This window comes from Quercus lobata, chromosome 4 (assembly GCF_001633185.2).
Source record: "Quercus lobata isolate SW786 chromosome 4, ValleyOak3.0 Primary Assembly, whole genome shotgun sequence".
Classification (NCBI taxonomy): Eukaryota; Viridiplantae; Streptophyta; class Magnoliopsida; order Fagales; family Fagaceae; genus Quercus; species Quercus lobata.
This window is the reverse complement of record NC_044907.1, coordinates 73,682,167-73,696,766: the sequence shown is the minus strand read 5'-3', so window position 1 is coordinate 73,696,766 and position 14,600 is coordinate 73,682,167. Positions and strand designations below refer to the sequence as shown.

General features: G+C 36.7%; 1 protein-coding gene, 1 long non-coding RNA gene and 3 other non-coding genes across 5 annotated transcripts; all 5 read left to right on the top strand.

The window, feature by feature from the left end:
- Positions 1-210: 210 nt before the first annotated feature.
- On the top strand, positions 211-711 carry LOC115985777. Its single transcript, XM_031108676.1, has one exon. It carries the CDS (start codon positions 211-213, stop codon positions 709-711), a length of 501 nt encoding a protein of 166 aa, XP_030964536.1.
- A 6,784-nt stretch (positions 712-7,495) lies between these two features.
- LOC115987530 lies at positions 7,496-14,280 on the top strand. The gene is made up of 7 exons (XR_004091132.1): positions 7,496-7,755; positions 9,384-9,442; positions 9,532-10,278; positions 10,648-11,381; positions 12,161-12,285; positions 12,369-12,403; positions 12,478-14,280. It is a non-coding gene; the product is annotated as an uncharacterized LOC115987530 (long non-coding RNA).
- On the top strand, positions 8,349-8,442 carry LOC115988256. Its single transcript, XR_004091426.1, has one exon. It is a non-coding gene; the product is annotated as a small nucleolar RNA Z223 (small nucleolar RNA).
- LOC115988264 lies at positions 8,753-8,874 on the top strand. Its single transcript, XR_004091433.1, has one exon. It is a non-coding gene; the product is annotated as a small nucleolar RNA Z278 (small nucleolar RNA).
- Positions 9,020-9,122, top strand: LOC115988202. Its single transcript, XR_004091377.1, has one exon. It is a non-coding gene; the product is annotated as a small nucleolar RNA snoR97 (small nucleolar RNA).
- Positions 14,281-14,600: the final 320 nt, after the last annotated feature.

The window sequence follows — 14,600 nt, the reverse complement described above, 5'->3', positions numbered from 1 at the left end:
TTTCGGTGTTCTGTTCAGTTCGTGACTTTCAAAGAGCTGCTGTCATGGTTAATTACAAACAACCATCAAACAGAGGTCTTTGCTGTCACGGCTTGGACAATCTAGAACCAGCGGAATCGGGTTCGTCTCAACCAACCAGCGGACTCACTTCACCAAATTCCTCTCATCTCGAAGTCTTGGTTAGCCGAATACCATGCTCGGCAACTGCCTATGGCCACTCCAGTGCAGCAGAATCGTAGTACCAGACTTCATTGGACGCCACCACCATCGGAGCTTTTCAAAACTAATTTCGATGGTGCCGTCTTCCCACATGATAAAAAGTCTGGCATTGGAGTCGTTATACAAGATCACCAAGAATCTGTGATTGCTTCATGCTCAAAACTGGTACACCAAGAGTTATGCAGTGAGGATATTGAGGCAACAGCTTCGGCATGGGCTCTGTCATTTGCTTTGGAAGTGGGGGTGAAACGGGCAGTAATAAAGGGTGATTCTTTGTTTGTTATCAAAGGGTTAAGGGAGGAAGAAAGGCTGCTAATACCATTGGGATTGCTCATTGAGGAGGCCAAACAATTATCTCAACATTTTGAAGAATTACATTACTCTCATGTTAAGAGGGATTGTAATGTTTTAGCTCATAATCTAGCTAGACATGCCGCTGGCATTCCAGATTTGTTAGTTTGGATGGAGGATATTCCTTCACATTTTTTATGATGTACTTCAAGCCGATTTATTAGGCTTATCTGAATAAAAGTTTTTTACGTGGTTTCCTCAAAAAAAAAAAAAAAACTTAAATGAATAAGTTACCATATATTTGTCGGTAGGAAGTTTCAAACGCATTCTTGCCACCTTATTTTATAAGTTTTTTTAATAAAATTTTTGTAGCATTTTCAGCATTTTTCTTGTATCCTTATCTATATGAGAATCTTTTCAAAAAAGAAAAAAAATATATCTATATGAGAAATATTATGCCTACAATATTTTCCCAACAAATACTAGATGTTAGGTTATTATTGCATGTTATTGATGGACAAAAAGTAATTTTAATTATGTATTCAAATTAGAAGTAGAACTGTTTCAAAAAAAAAAAAAAAAAAAAAAAAAAACTAGAAGTAGAACTAGTAACAATTTGTCACCTAAGATTTATTATGAAAGTGTTATGAAAGTATTATGGACGTAATAATTTTATATTTATTGAAAATTGACAAAGTTTACCTCAAAATTAGTTTGGACCTATTTAAAATTTATATTATATTTTTAAACAAACCTTATAATTTATTTAAGAAGGAAATGGATTTTTCGTCTCAACAGTTTGGCATCATTCTTATTTTGGTCCATACTTTTTAATTTTACCGCTTTTAATATCTAAAATGACAAATGCATTCTATTTTGGTTTCTACTATCATCTCACTAACAGAAATTATCTACGTGACAAATAGAGTTACTGTTGGTACACTAAATGCTAACGTGGCCATCAAAATAATAATAGTAATTTTTATTTGGCATTAAAAAATGCCATGCCAGTATCTAAATCTAAAAAATTAATTTATCAATTTTAACTAAATAAAAAAATTAAAAACCAAAAACTACATGAGTTGAGATCTAAGTTTATCTTGAACAAGAAAAAACAAGAATACAAACCCAAATTTAAGAATACAAAATTAAAAACCAAAAATCACAAACCCAGAAAATAAGAACACAAAAATAATTCTCCAACTCCAATCTTTGTGCAAGCTATCTCTTTGGCCAAAAGAATCTCACTAGAACCATATCCCCCAACATTGCACGGCTAGACAGTCTTCGAGTGCTCGATTTGAGTGAGAATGGGGCGAAAATAGGCAAATACCACGTTTTGGCAAAATTTGTGGCAAATTAGCACTATTTCGAAAATATTTAGCAATCTACCACTTTTTTAGTACTCGAGTTCCATAAAATCAAGTTCTAAATAGTACTCGGCAGCTCAAACAACACCAGCTAACGTGGACCATTGCAACGTGGAACCATCAATGGACCATTTAAGTGGATCGGTTACAACTGATGCACTTAACTCTCCAACGGTTTTTGAGCAGAGCAATCTTCAGGATGGTCCGTTGGAGAATAAATTAGAGAGAGAGGTAGGTGCTGTAGAGAAGAATGATGAGCCACCTGTAGGGGAACGAATTGCCAGCCCACCAGGAATTAATCCGCATTTACTCCCTTCCAATAATGACCCGGATCAAGCTATGAAATCAAGGGAATCGACGCAAAAGGAAACTTTCCTTTCTGAGATTGCTGAAATTGATGAGGGGCTGTCTAAATTAAAGGCCGGGCCAATTACAGTAACCGACTCTTTGAATGCTGAAGCTCCAATCAATGTGCAAGTGACTAGTGAGGAAGTAAAGGAGGCGGCTAGGGTTTCTCAAGTCCTAGAGGGTGTCTATCATGCAAACCCACGTGCAGCAACTACTGAAGCACAGAATATTCCATCTCCACGGCAACAAGGGTCATGGAAGAGGTTGAACAGAGCAGATGGACCCAGCAAGCTGATCGGAAAATCCAGCACTATTGAATCTGTGCTATCAAGCAAAAGAGTGTATGAGGAACTATCCAATCCCAATGGTTTACTAAGCAAAAAACGTGCGGTTTCTGTTGAGATTATTTCTTCAAAGTTGGCGGAGGCTGATGCTCAGCCCCGCCCTACACAATGAGTCTCTTAGTTTGGAATTGTCGTGGGCTTGGGAACCCACGTACAGTGAGAGAGCTTGGAGATTACATTCGGGCAAAAGATCCTGCTGTTGTGTTTTTAGCCGAGACATGGACAGACGATGCAAGGCTAGATGAAGTGTTACGAAATTTTAGTTTCAGAAATAAATGGTCAGTTCCTAGTGGCCAAAGAGGTGGTGGTTTGGTTTTGTTGTGGAAGGAAGATATTCAAGTCTTAGTGGAAGATTCATCAAAGTATTGTATTGATGCAATTGTTGAGAAAAACACTCCTCAAGAATGGCGGTTCACGGGTTTCTATGGCGAACCAGTGACACATAGAAGGCATGAGGCATGGACAAAGCTACGAACCCTAAATGATAAGCCGCACATTCCTTGGTTGTGTGCAGGGGACTTCAATGAAATTACAAGACAGGAAGAAAAGAGAGGAGGTGTATGTCGTGAAAATAGTCAAATGCAAGCTTTCCGGAATGTTATCAATGAGTGCAGTTTTATGGATTTGGGTTTCATAGGCCCAAATTTCACTTGGGCAAAGCACTTCAATGATGGACATTCGATTTGGGAGAGACTAGACCGTGGATATTAGCAACCAATCCGTGGTTCTTGCGGTTTCCAGGCACTAAAGTTCATCATTTACCCTGTCTTTCCTCGGATCACTGCCCATTGTTTATCAACCCTTCAGGAATTGAAATTCCATCCTATAAAAAACCTTTTAGGTTTGAGGAGATGTGGCTAGCTGATAGTAGGTGTGGGGAGGTGGTTGAAGCAGCATGGAGGTCATGTGTATCATTAGATCCTAATAAGGAAATCCTTGGAAAAATAGAAAAATGTGGCAAAGACTTGTCATGGTGGAATTACAATGTATTTGGGAATGTGAGGAGGGAGCTAAAAAAGAAGAGAGATATGCTAGTTGAAGAGGAAGCAGTGGCATTGAGAACTGGAAGCAATGTACGGATCAAAGAGTTGCAAAGAGAGATAAATGAGTTATTGGATCGAGAAACAAGGATGTGGAATCAATGCTCTCGAATTCTTTGGCTAAAAAATGGAGATGGAAATACAAAATTTTTCCATAGTCGAGCCTCTCACCGGTATAGGAAAAATGTGATATTGGGGTTGAATGATAGCCATGGAGTTTGGAAGGAAGGACCGAATGAAGTAGCTGGTATCCTCATTCACTACTACAGTGACTTGTTCACTACCTCAAATCCACCCACTCAACATGAAGCTCTAAGCCACATTCCTCAAGTGATCACTGATGATATGAATAGTGAATTGACTAGTATATTTGAGGAATGGGAAGTACTCCAAGCATTGAAACAAATGGCACCTATGAAGGCACCAGGACCTGATGGAATGCCCCCCTTGTTTTTTCAGCATTTTTGGCCTATGATAGAAGGTGATGTTACTCACTCGGTACTATCCTGGTTAAACTCAGGTACTATCCCACATCCACTGAATCATACTTTTATTACTCTAATCCCAAAAAAGAAAAACCCAAGCTTAGTGTTAGATTATCGCCCTATTAGTTTATGCAATGTGCTTTACAAAATTTTTGCAAAAGTCCTTGCCAATAGACTAAAAAATTCCTCAATTCAGTTATCAATGAAAACCAATCTGCTTTTGCCAAAGGCCGCCTCATATCAGATAATATCCTTATTGCCTTCGAAACTTTACATTGCATGAAAAATTATAATTCAAGTGCATCGAGTTTTATGGCTTTGAAGCTTGACATGAGTAAAGCCTATGATAGGGTTGAGTGGGTGTTCTTAGAAAATGTGATGAGGAAAATGGGATTTTCAGAAAGGTGGATTGGGCTTATTATGGTGTGTGTGCGATCAGTCACCTACTTTATACCTGTAAACGGAGAACCAAAGGGTATGATTCACCCCTCAAGAGGGCTTAGACAAGGAGATCCTCTCTCTCCTTTTCTATTCCTCCTTTGCACTAAGGGCCTTCATGGCCTGATAAATAAAGCAGCAAATAATGGTGACATCCACGGATTCAGTTTGTGCAAAAAAGGACCCAAACTAACCCACTTATTTTTTGCAGATGATAGCCTTCTCTTTTGTAGGGCCAATTCCGAAGAATGCAGTAAAGTTTTGGAGTTGCTATCAACATATGAAGAAGTCTCTGGCCAAAAATTAAACAGGGAGAAAACAGCTTTATTCTTCAGCAAAGCAGTTACAGAAGCAAGCCGCCAAATCATCAAAGGCATTCTGGGAGTCCGTGAAATCCATCACTATGAAAAATACTTGGGGCTGCCATCTTTGACTGGAAGGGGAAAAAAACCAAGCTTTAATTATATCAAGGAGAGAGTGTGGAGGAAGCTGCAAGGATGGGAAGGAAAACTCCTTTCCCAAGCCGGAAGGGAGGTGCTTATTAAGGCGGTCATCCAAGCCATACCTACGTATGCAATGGGTTGCTTCAAATTACCTTTGGGGTTGTGCAATGAAATTGAGGTGATGGTTAGGAAGTTTTGGTGGGGACAACGAGGGGAGAAGAGAAAGGTTCATTGGCTAAAATGGGATGAGATGAAAAAAGCCAAAAAGGAAGGGGGTATGGGCTTTCGTGATTTAGCCCTACACAATGACTCTCTCTTGGCCAAACAAGCTTGGAGGTTATTGGAGGATAAAACTTCCCTATTCTACAAGGTTTTCAAACCTTGTTTCTTTCCAAATTGTACAATCATGGAGGCGCCAAAATCTAGCCGAGGTTCTTATGCTTGGAAAAGCATACTCCAAGGGAGAGATGTGATCAAAAGGGGTGCATGTTGGAGAATAGGCGATGGGCAGAAAGTGAAGGTGTGGCATCATGTTTGGCTACCATTTAAACCACCGGCGAGAATTTTATCACCCGTTCTTGAAGGTTGGGAGGAAGCCACAGTCGACAAACTCATCAAGGAAGATTCAAGGACTTGGGATGATGATGTGATTGATGGCCTTTTTGCTCCGGGGGAAGCTGCCATCATTAAATCAATCCTGCTCTCAAGATTCCCCACTGAAGATAAGCTGTTTTGGCCATGGACTCAAACAGGGAAGTATAACTGCAAATCTGGTTACAGATTTTTAAAGCATGAAGATGATGTTTCAGGGGCAACGGAAGCACTGGCAGAGGACAGAATTTTCTGGCGCAGCATTTGGGATTTGCGAGTCCCAAACAAGATAAAAAATTTTCTATGGAGAGCAAGCCGAGAGGCAGTCCCAACAAAAGCAAATTTGCAGCGACGACACATTCTGGAGAATGGCAGGTGCGAGCGTTGTATGATGGAGGATGAAACCACGTTACATGCATTGTGGTCTTGCAGTAAGAACAGGTCTGTCTGGACATCATCAGAGTGGAACGGCTGCAAGAACATAAGCCCCGTCAACTTTAAGGAGCTATTATCATGGATACTTCAAAATAGTGGTAATTCGGAGCTCTTTGCAATGGTGACGTGGAGCTTATGGAATCAGCGGAATCAGATTCGGCTCAACAAGCCTTGCTGCCCATCGGACCTGATTGAAGCCCAGGCGAAGGAAAATTTGGAGGAATTCATGGCTACAATCCCAGCTAAACCAGCGCCCTTACCTCGACAGAGAGTGAAGTGGAAACCACCTGATGCCGGAAGCTTCAAAATAAATTTCGACGGCGCAATTTTCAAGCAGGAAAATATGAGCGGGATTGGGGTGGTTATTCGTGATCACACAGGGGCTGTTATGGCCTCTCTTGCTCAAACCGTTGCACCTGTTATGCAGCCTATTGAGATTGAAGCAGTAGCTACTGCTCGGGCACTGGAGTTTGGTGAGGAAATAGGCATAACAGAGGCTGTACTTGAAGGTGACTCAGAGCAGCTTATAAACTCATTCAAAGGTGGACACTCAATTGCTTCAGTGGAGCCTTTACTTCATGATGCCACGGTTTTCTCTAGTCATTATGCAAAATTGCTATACTCTCATTGTAGAAGAGATGGCAATAGATTAGCACATAGTCTAGCGAGATATTCTATTAATGTCTCAAGCTATGTAGTTTGGATGGAGGGAGTTCCCAATCCATTATTCAATATTGTTCAACAAGATGTAGCCAATTTGGCAAGATAATTTTTTTTTCAATAAAATATCATTCTGTTTTCTCAAAAAAAAAAAAAAAAAAAAGTGCCTAGTGAGTCACTAGCGTGGTATTACTAACTTGGAATTTGTGTAATTAAAAAAATAATATGGCACTCGATATTAATGAAATCGAGTACTTCTTTATAAATAACTAGACATCATTTTTAGGAATTAAGGACACATATAGCTGGTACAAAGGGTGCACCTAAAAATTCAAAAGAATTAAAATATGATACATTCTCATCACATGAAGAAAAAGTGGAAATCTAACATCGTATTGGCATGTCCCTCCGTTATTATTAGGTTATAAATATCAAATCTAAAAAAAAAGAAAAAAAACCAAAATAATAAAATGATATATTTGTAGAAATAGAAATTTAGAAGGAAAAAAAAAAACTTTTAAAGATAGTTCAATTTTTTAGAGAACAAATTATTTTCAATAAATTTTAGAGAAAATAAATTATGGATTATATAATATTAAAAATGATTATATATTCCCACGCATTACCTGTGGGTCCATAATGAGGTAAATCGTTAGCTCAAGGAGTTTTTTAAAGTGTTAATGTCTGGACTTGAAATAGAGAGCTCCTAATCAAACTCAAGATAGTAACTTTGAAACTAAGTGTCCAACCACTTGGCCAACTCCACTGGATTTCTTATAAAACTTTAAACCTTAGCGCCACATGTCCATCAATTCCCCTTTCTCTCAAAATTTTGTTCACTTTTCCCTCTAACACTCCTGACTCCCAACTCCCTCGGAACACAATTCCCCTTTCCCTCTAAATTTTTTCACTTTTCCCTCTTAACACTCCCAACTCACGCCAACTGACAACACGCAACTAAAGAGAAAAGCGACTAAAGATCAAGACAATTGAAAAAAAGAATACCTAACTTTCTAAGTGAGACCTGGGAGAGTGAGAGGCTGGGCAGCGGCAGCAGAGCAATAGCAGAAGCAGGAATTCGAACCCCACAGGTCGGTTAACGTGTGAGCAATTCAATTGCATATATACAAATTTGGGCTTTGTTTCTTCTTTTCTTTAATGCCAATTCCTGTTGTAATTGGCGTCTTGGTGGGGGTAATTATGTACTTTTCCCTTTTTAGTTAAGATGTTATAATGATAGATAAGGCTATTGGTTTTGAGATCAAATCTCTATCTCTCTCTCTCTTCTTAGTTATTTGTTTTCTGGTTTATTTTTGTTCTCTAGAATTATTGGTTTTCAACTGGAATTGGTATTTTCTTAAAGTATCAATTGTAAATTTTTATTGTTAGTTAAGAGTAAGCTAGGTTTTTTTTTTTTTTTTTTTTTTTTTTTAAATTTTAGTAACGAAAGTTGGTAGCATCTGGTCCTTTGTCTATGCACTGGTTCTTTTATTGTTTGAATGTAGTAGTCAATACATTCTTTTTCTTTTTAGTACCATCTATAACTCAGTTTATTTTTTCCTTTATCTCCTACCTAAATAATTTGAAAGAATGATTATAAAAGAAATCTTTTGGTTGCTGCCGTATTGGTGGTGATTCTCTCAATTACATTTTTCAATTTGGCAAAATGTGAGGTTTGTTGATAAATTGGCAGTGACGATGAAAATTTCAGCTTTAAATGCCAGTTCTGCTTCAGAAAATTCTTGATTGATAGAGCTGTTTTATGATCTGAGCCATTAAATACATAATACACCTTTAAAATATCTTGTTTGAAAACTGTTTCTCAAATTTGTAAAACTTCTTGTTTTTTAAATCTATTAACTGAGGCTGTAATTATATGCGAAATTAGTTTTCATTTTATGTCCCTCGTCTTAGTATTTGTGATAGATGTGTTTAGTGTAATATATTGTGATTCCTTTCTTGACCTATGTAGCCTTTTTGATATTGATGTTCAATTCTCCATTGTTATTGTGTTTGTTATTTGGGTTATTACTTCATGTTACAACGTTTAGGCTGCCTTCAAGTTTTGTGTTTCATAAAATATAATCAGCCTATGATGTTTTTCAATCCAACTTGTTTGAGGGGCGTTAGATCCCAAGACCCTGTTTTACAGGGAGAACCTACTTGGTGTATCTGCGTTTTCCTTTGACTGAAACAATGTAAACTGAGGCGCTTGTCGAATTACTGTCTCCTTGTTTTCTTATTCAGCATTGTATCTGAATGTCTAATTTATTGCTTAGAGTTTATGAAATCTATTTCATGGAAACATAGCATTGTCGTTCTGTTTGTTATATATTGAGTTTTAACTATACTCATACCCTGTTGTGGGTATAGAGTCTGAAAAACTCAGACGTTGTGTGTTGTCATCAGCTTCTTCTCCCCATTTACGAGATTGGAGTTAAGTAATAGCACTACGTTCCAATTCTCTATTGAACCTAACTGTTATTTATATTAATGCAAAATTTTGGTAAATTAATTTTCCTAAGTGGTTTTCTTCAATCATAAAACTGGTAAATGGACTGTTCAATTATTATAGGAGGAATCGGTTTCTGGCCAATTATTCAGTTGTTACTTTTTGATTATTAATACTTTGTGATTCACACTTGTACTTAAAAAAAAAAAAAAAAAATGTAAAAGGTTTGGTGTTGCTTCTTACATAAGAACATCCTTACAAATGTAGGTGTTCTCGACATTGACAGCGTGCATAGACAAGAATTTATTGCGTGGTTTGAAAAAAGAGTAAGACAGTAATTTATTTTGAAAATGTATGTTTGTTTATATTTTAACTACTACAACTTGAGTTTAACCTTATTTAGGTTTTATTGTAGATCACCAACTTATATAATACAAGGCAAGTTGATGGGCATATGTTTTCATTAGCTCAGGGCCCTGAGAAAAGGGCTATTTTTTTATCGAGGTTACAATGTTAATGGGTTCAGATTTCATACAAATCAATGTGATGAAAGTAAAAGAGCACAAAATAATGGAGTTATGGTGAGAGGGGAGGATCAAATTTTCAATGTGCTTTATTATAGACAACTAACAAACATTGTTGAACTTCAATATGCTGAAGGGAACAAAGTTGTGTTCTTTAAATGTGATTGGTGTGATGTATCTCGTGAAGGAATTGGTTATAACTTATAAGAGGGATCGGCACGGAACCATTATTGTGAATACATCACGAAAGTTGAAAACTGTAGAGCCATTTGTATTAGCATGTCAAGCAACTCAAGTTTACTATGTTAATGGAATAAAAGATCCCACATGGAATGTTGTGATTGAAACGAAGCCACGAAACTTTTATGAAATGCCATCAGATGAAGAAGAGCCATACCAAGAAGAAGAAAATTTACACTGTAATGCAAATGTGCTGCAAGAAGAAAATGAGGATGATGATATAGATTGGAGGAGTGGTGTTGAGAATATGATAATCGAGTGACTGTTAGGGGTGAGAATGCAATGCAGCTTTTGGAGAGCAGTTTGAAAGTGAAGGAATATGAGTTGCTGTGAAGGAACTTTAGTGATACTGGATGTTTTGGGTTTGGTATTCAGGAGCACATTGATTTGGGAATCAAGTAAGCTAATATGTCCCTGAAACTTCATTTATGCCTTTTTATCAAGAAATTTGGCTTCCATACGTTTATTGGTGTGTCAACTTGGTGCAAATCCGTTTGATTTTGAAATAGCCTAATGTAAACCTTGATTAATAGTAAATGATCTCTCTCTCTCTCTCTCTCTAGTATCATTATTTTACTCTTGCTAAAAACTTGGGGGAAAAAGCATAAAAACATTTTCTTATATCATTGTTTTTGTGGTAACTTTTGTGTTAAAAAAAAAATTTGTTCATTAGAAAAGTAGTGATTCCTTGTATTGTTTTTTGATGCATCATTTTGCTCCAGTTTTAATATTTATTTTCATTTGTTGGTCATCTTATGAGTCTCTAGCCCAACCTAAGATGCATGTTTACTGTTTTTAAAGAGTCCTTGCCTGCCTAGGTGCCAACATTCTGCTTCCAAGGCCATGCTTCCCATCCTATGGTGCTCATGCCTCATCTAACAATCTTGAAGTCCGTTATTTTGATCTGATTCCAGAAAAGGGTTGGGAGGTTGACATTGAAAGCATAGAAGCTCTTGCTGATGAGAATACTGTTGCGATGGTTATCATAAACCCTGGCAATCCTTGTGGAAGTGTCTATACACACCAACATTTAAAGAAGGTAGGTTAAACCATTAATGTACTTAACTAGGCAACATTAAGTCTTAACTTCAACTCCAATCCTAATTCACAACTTTACCTCCTTAGCCAAGGTGTTCTCAGGGGACGAGTAAAATCTTGACCTTTAATATATCAACTACAATCGACTCAAAAAATAGCATTCAAAATTTACCTCCTTACCTGATTTCTTTATCATTTGAGCCAATGTCTATTTGGAAGTAGAGTCAAATTTGTTTTGAGAATATCAAAATGTCTATAAGTTCATAATAAGAATGACTTAAAGCTTTTAGTGGCGAAACAACGATTAAATTTTAGTTTATTTTGCTAGACTCTCATATGATCTTGTTACTTACATGTAACACAATGGTGGATTTAATGGTTTAGAAACATTTCTGCAATAAGCGTGAGTTTTCATATGATCTTTTTTTGCTCGCTCACGTTCTCGATTAGCTTCTCCATGGAGGTAACTTTTCTAAATTGTTTCCAATCCTAAGCATGATTGTTCTGGTTTCCTAGTTGTCTGAATTGTGTCAGCTCTCTTTTATTTGCTTTATATATATGTTGGATTTATTTCAGTAGGATGGGGATAAGGTTTATGATTTTTTTTTAATATGGGTCTCAAAGTTGCAGAGCTCTGATGTTACTTGTAGAATTGCTTCATTTGTGTGTATGCCAGCAAATTTCTTTGTATGCGTACATGAGAAGTAGTGGGGATTTGCATGTGGTTGATACCTAGATTGGAGGACATTTTGGTAGAAATTGTAGTAGTGCCCATATGAAATGCTGTTTAATATGGGTTGTGAGAGGTGCCTTGTAAACATTGCTGTTCATTGTGGGTTGAAGTAATTTCTTTTAGCCCTTTATGTGGCTTGGGTGACAGATAGAAGGTATTGGATGTGTACAGGTTTTAACATAGCCATAAAATGTTTGGATCATCATTATCTTGTTTGACAGTACTGGTATTTCCAAGGGCAAGACTCTACGACTCCACCTGTCTTCAATTTAGTGTTGTTTATAAGTTCTATCATGCCCATTGTTCTTATGATGTCACCTTGATTTTTTCAACTTACATAAAGACTATGTTGGTTCTGAACTCGAGTTGCAATATTATGTTGGCTTCAATTTCATTCCGCCCCCTCTTTTTTTTTTTTTTTTTTTTTTCCCTAATTTGTAATAGGCTCACTATGTTGTTGAGTTTTGCAAAATGCTATTTTCCTTTGTTAATTTGATTTGTGCTGTTAGTTTGTATTACTTTTTAGCTTAAGCATGCCGTTCTCTGTGGGGGTGTTGTTTACAATAGAGGTCGAGCACTAGTTGGAAGACGTGGGCGGTCATCATCCTACTTTGGATCACCTAGTCCACACAAGGTTTGTGTCTATTATTTTTTGTTTCAAAAGAGAATTCTTCCTACTAGATACCTTACATTGCTTATTCTTTCTAATTATAATAGTTACCTCAGAGATCAAGGAGTCGTAGCCTGAGAAGGTAATTTCTATCTGTGAATGGTTTCACTTTTATTCGTCTAAATACATTTTATTTCTCTTCTAATGGGCTTTTAGCTTGGATGGCTCTTCCTCTGCCCCTGGGATGGAGGGTGAGATCATAGATTCAAGACTCACCTGGCATTTGTCGAACTTTGCAATGAAGAAAAATAAATTTACTACTCACTTTTATGGGTAGAGAGGAGGATATGGGGTTTGTGGTCATAATATAATTTTATATATTTGGCCTACTCTCCTGTCCTCTCCTCTCCCCCCATCTCTCTTAATCCAAACATGGGATTTCAACACGATGAATTTCATTCTTATGTGCAAGGTATATGAGCTTGCAAGATGACCTTCCTTCAATTTTCACTTGATGAGTCCAAGATGAAAATGTCTTTGTTGTGTCCCCCAGCCCCAGATCAAATTAGCATTTTCAATAACATCTAGTTTAAGTTCATATCAATATTTATACTCCAGAACTATTGGAAATTAAACTCCAAACTATTAAATGCTTGTTCCCTTGGGAATTTTGATTTCCAAATGGGACTCTCAATGTGATATGGAGAAGGTAAAATATTTTGGTGGTTGCACTTGGGAAAAATATTTAAGTGGGAGTTTTTTCAGGTATATAACATTAAGTTGGGAAATTTATAGAATTCAAAGAAATGGATATCACTGGAGAAAAGGAGCTCAATGGAAATTTCCTACTACCAAAGAGGTAGTTTTAAATTCTGTAAAATACACATGAGGGAGCAAGCTGTTGCTTTCCAAGAGGAGATGGAAGTTGAGTTGGCATTTGAGTTTCAAAAATGGATTAGAGGATATTTTAGGCAATCAGGCTGGCTTTAGATTTGGTTTGTACTTTGTAGTTCAATAAATAAGCACTGATGATGATGATAATAACATGAACAGGCTACAACTTGGGAAACTTCAGGTTGGTTAATTCATGGTTTACTGCTACTGCAGTGTTATGTTGTCATCATCTTGGTTTGAGTCGACTTAACTGGCATTTTCATTATGTAACCTTCACTGCTAAATCATAATGTCTGTTCTACCATTTCTTGTGGACTGCATAACTTGCATGATTCCAGAGTGCTTCACTAGACTGTTTGGAATTTTGTGGATATATCATAGGGTATTGATTCCCTTGGTCTCACTTTATTGGCAAAGCTATGTGTATTATTTATCCAAAATAAAAATCATAAATCTCTATACATTTGTAGTTTCTCTTCTTGCTGTTGATGTCATGCGTTTTTTATAATACTGCATTTTATTCTTCGAGGAGACATTTCTTAATTTTTATGCAAATATCAAATCATTTCATTTAGAGCATCAGAGGTTGTCCTGCCATAATATTTCAAATCTTTAATGCAGCGAACCATTTTTTATATCTTCATGTGAAATCATTGTGTGTTGTGGTAATGCTTGATTTGTGATGACTCTCAAACCAAATAGTGTATGTCTGCCAGTAAAAGCAAGTTAAAAAAAAATGGAACGATTTTATTGTCCAATTTTCCACAAAAAAAGATTATTGCTGGTGTGTTTATCTTATTTTACTTGATTATAACCCCTTTAGAGATAGCCAACAAAATCCTTAGGTGGCATCATTTTGGGTGATTATGCCACATGAACAGAATTAACAAGTATCCTAACTAGGCAACCACTGCCATGTAGTTGAGGTTATAGTTTGTTGCAGCTAAATAATTTGAGATTTTAGCCTTTTCTCCTTTTTGACATTTTATGTCAATACGTGTTTCTTAAGAAGCAGAGTACATAAACTTAAGGTGGCACTGGTGTAGTCAAAAGTCACATGAATAAAAATATTGAATTTCCTCTAACCAGACTCAGTGGGATATTGTTGAACCCTGGTAGGAAAAAATGTAGTAAATGTGAGCTAAATCTATACTAATATAGAAAACCAACTGCATTCGGTGTGAAAAGGGTTTTTTTTTTTTTTCTTTTCGGTGTGAAGATGTTTTCCCTTTTCCATTATCCCCAAATTAATGGAAGATAGTAGAAATCTGTTTCATCTCAACTTTTGAGGATATAGTTGTATAGACAATAATTTGGATTTGGATTTTTATTATTTCAAGTTATTTATATCTCCCACTTTCCAAGATTTTCTTGGCAGTGGGATCTTGTTAGGACCAAAAATTGTGGAGAAGGGAATTAGCAACTCAAATAAATTTAATAAAGAA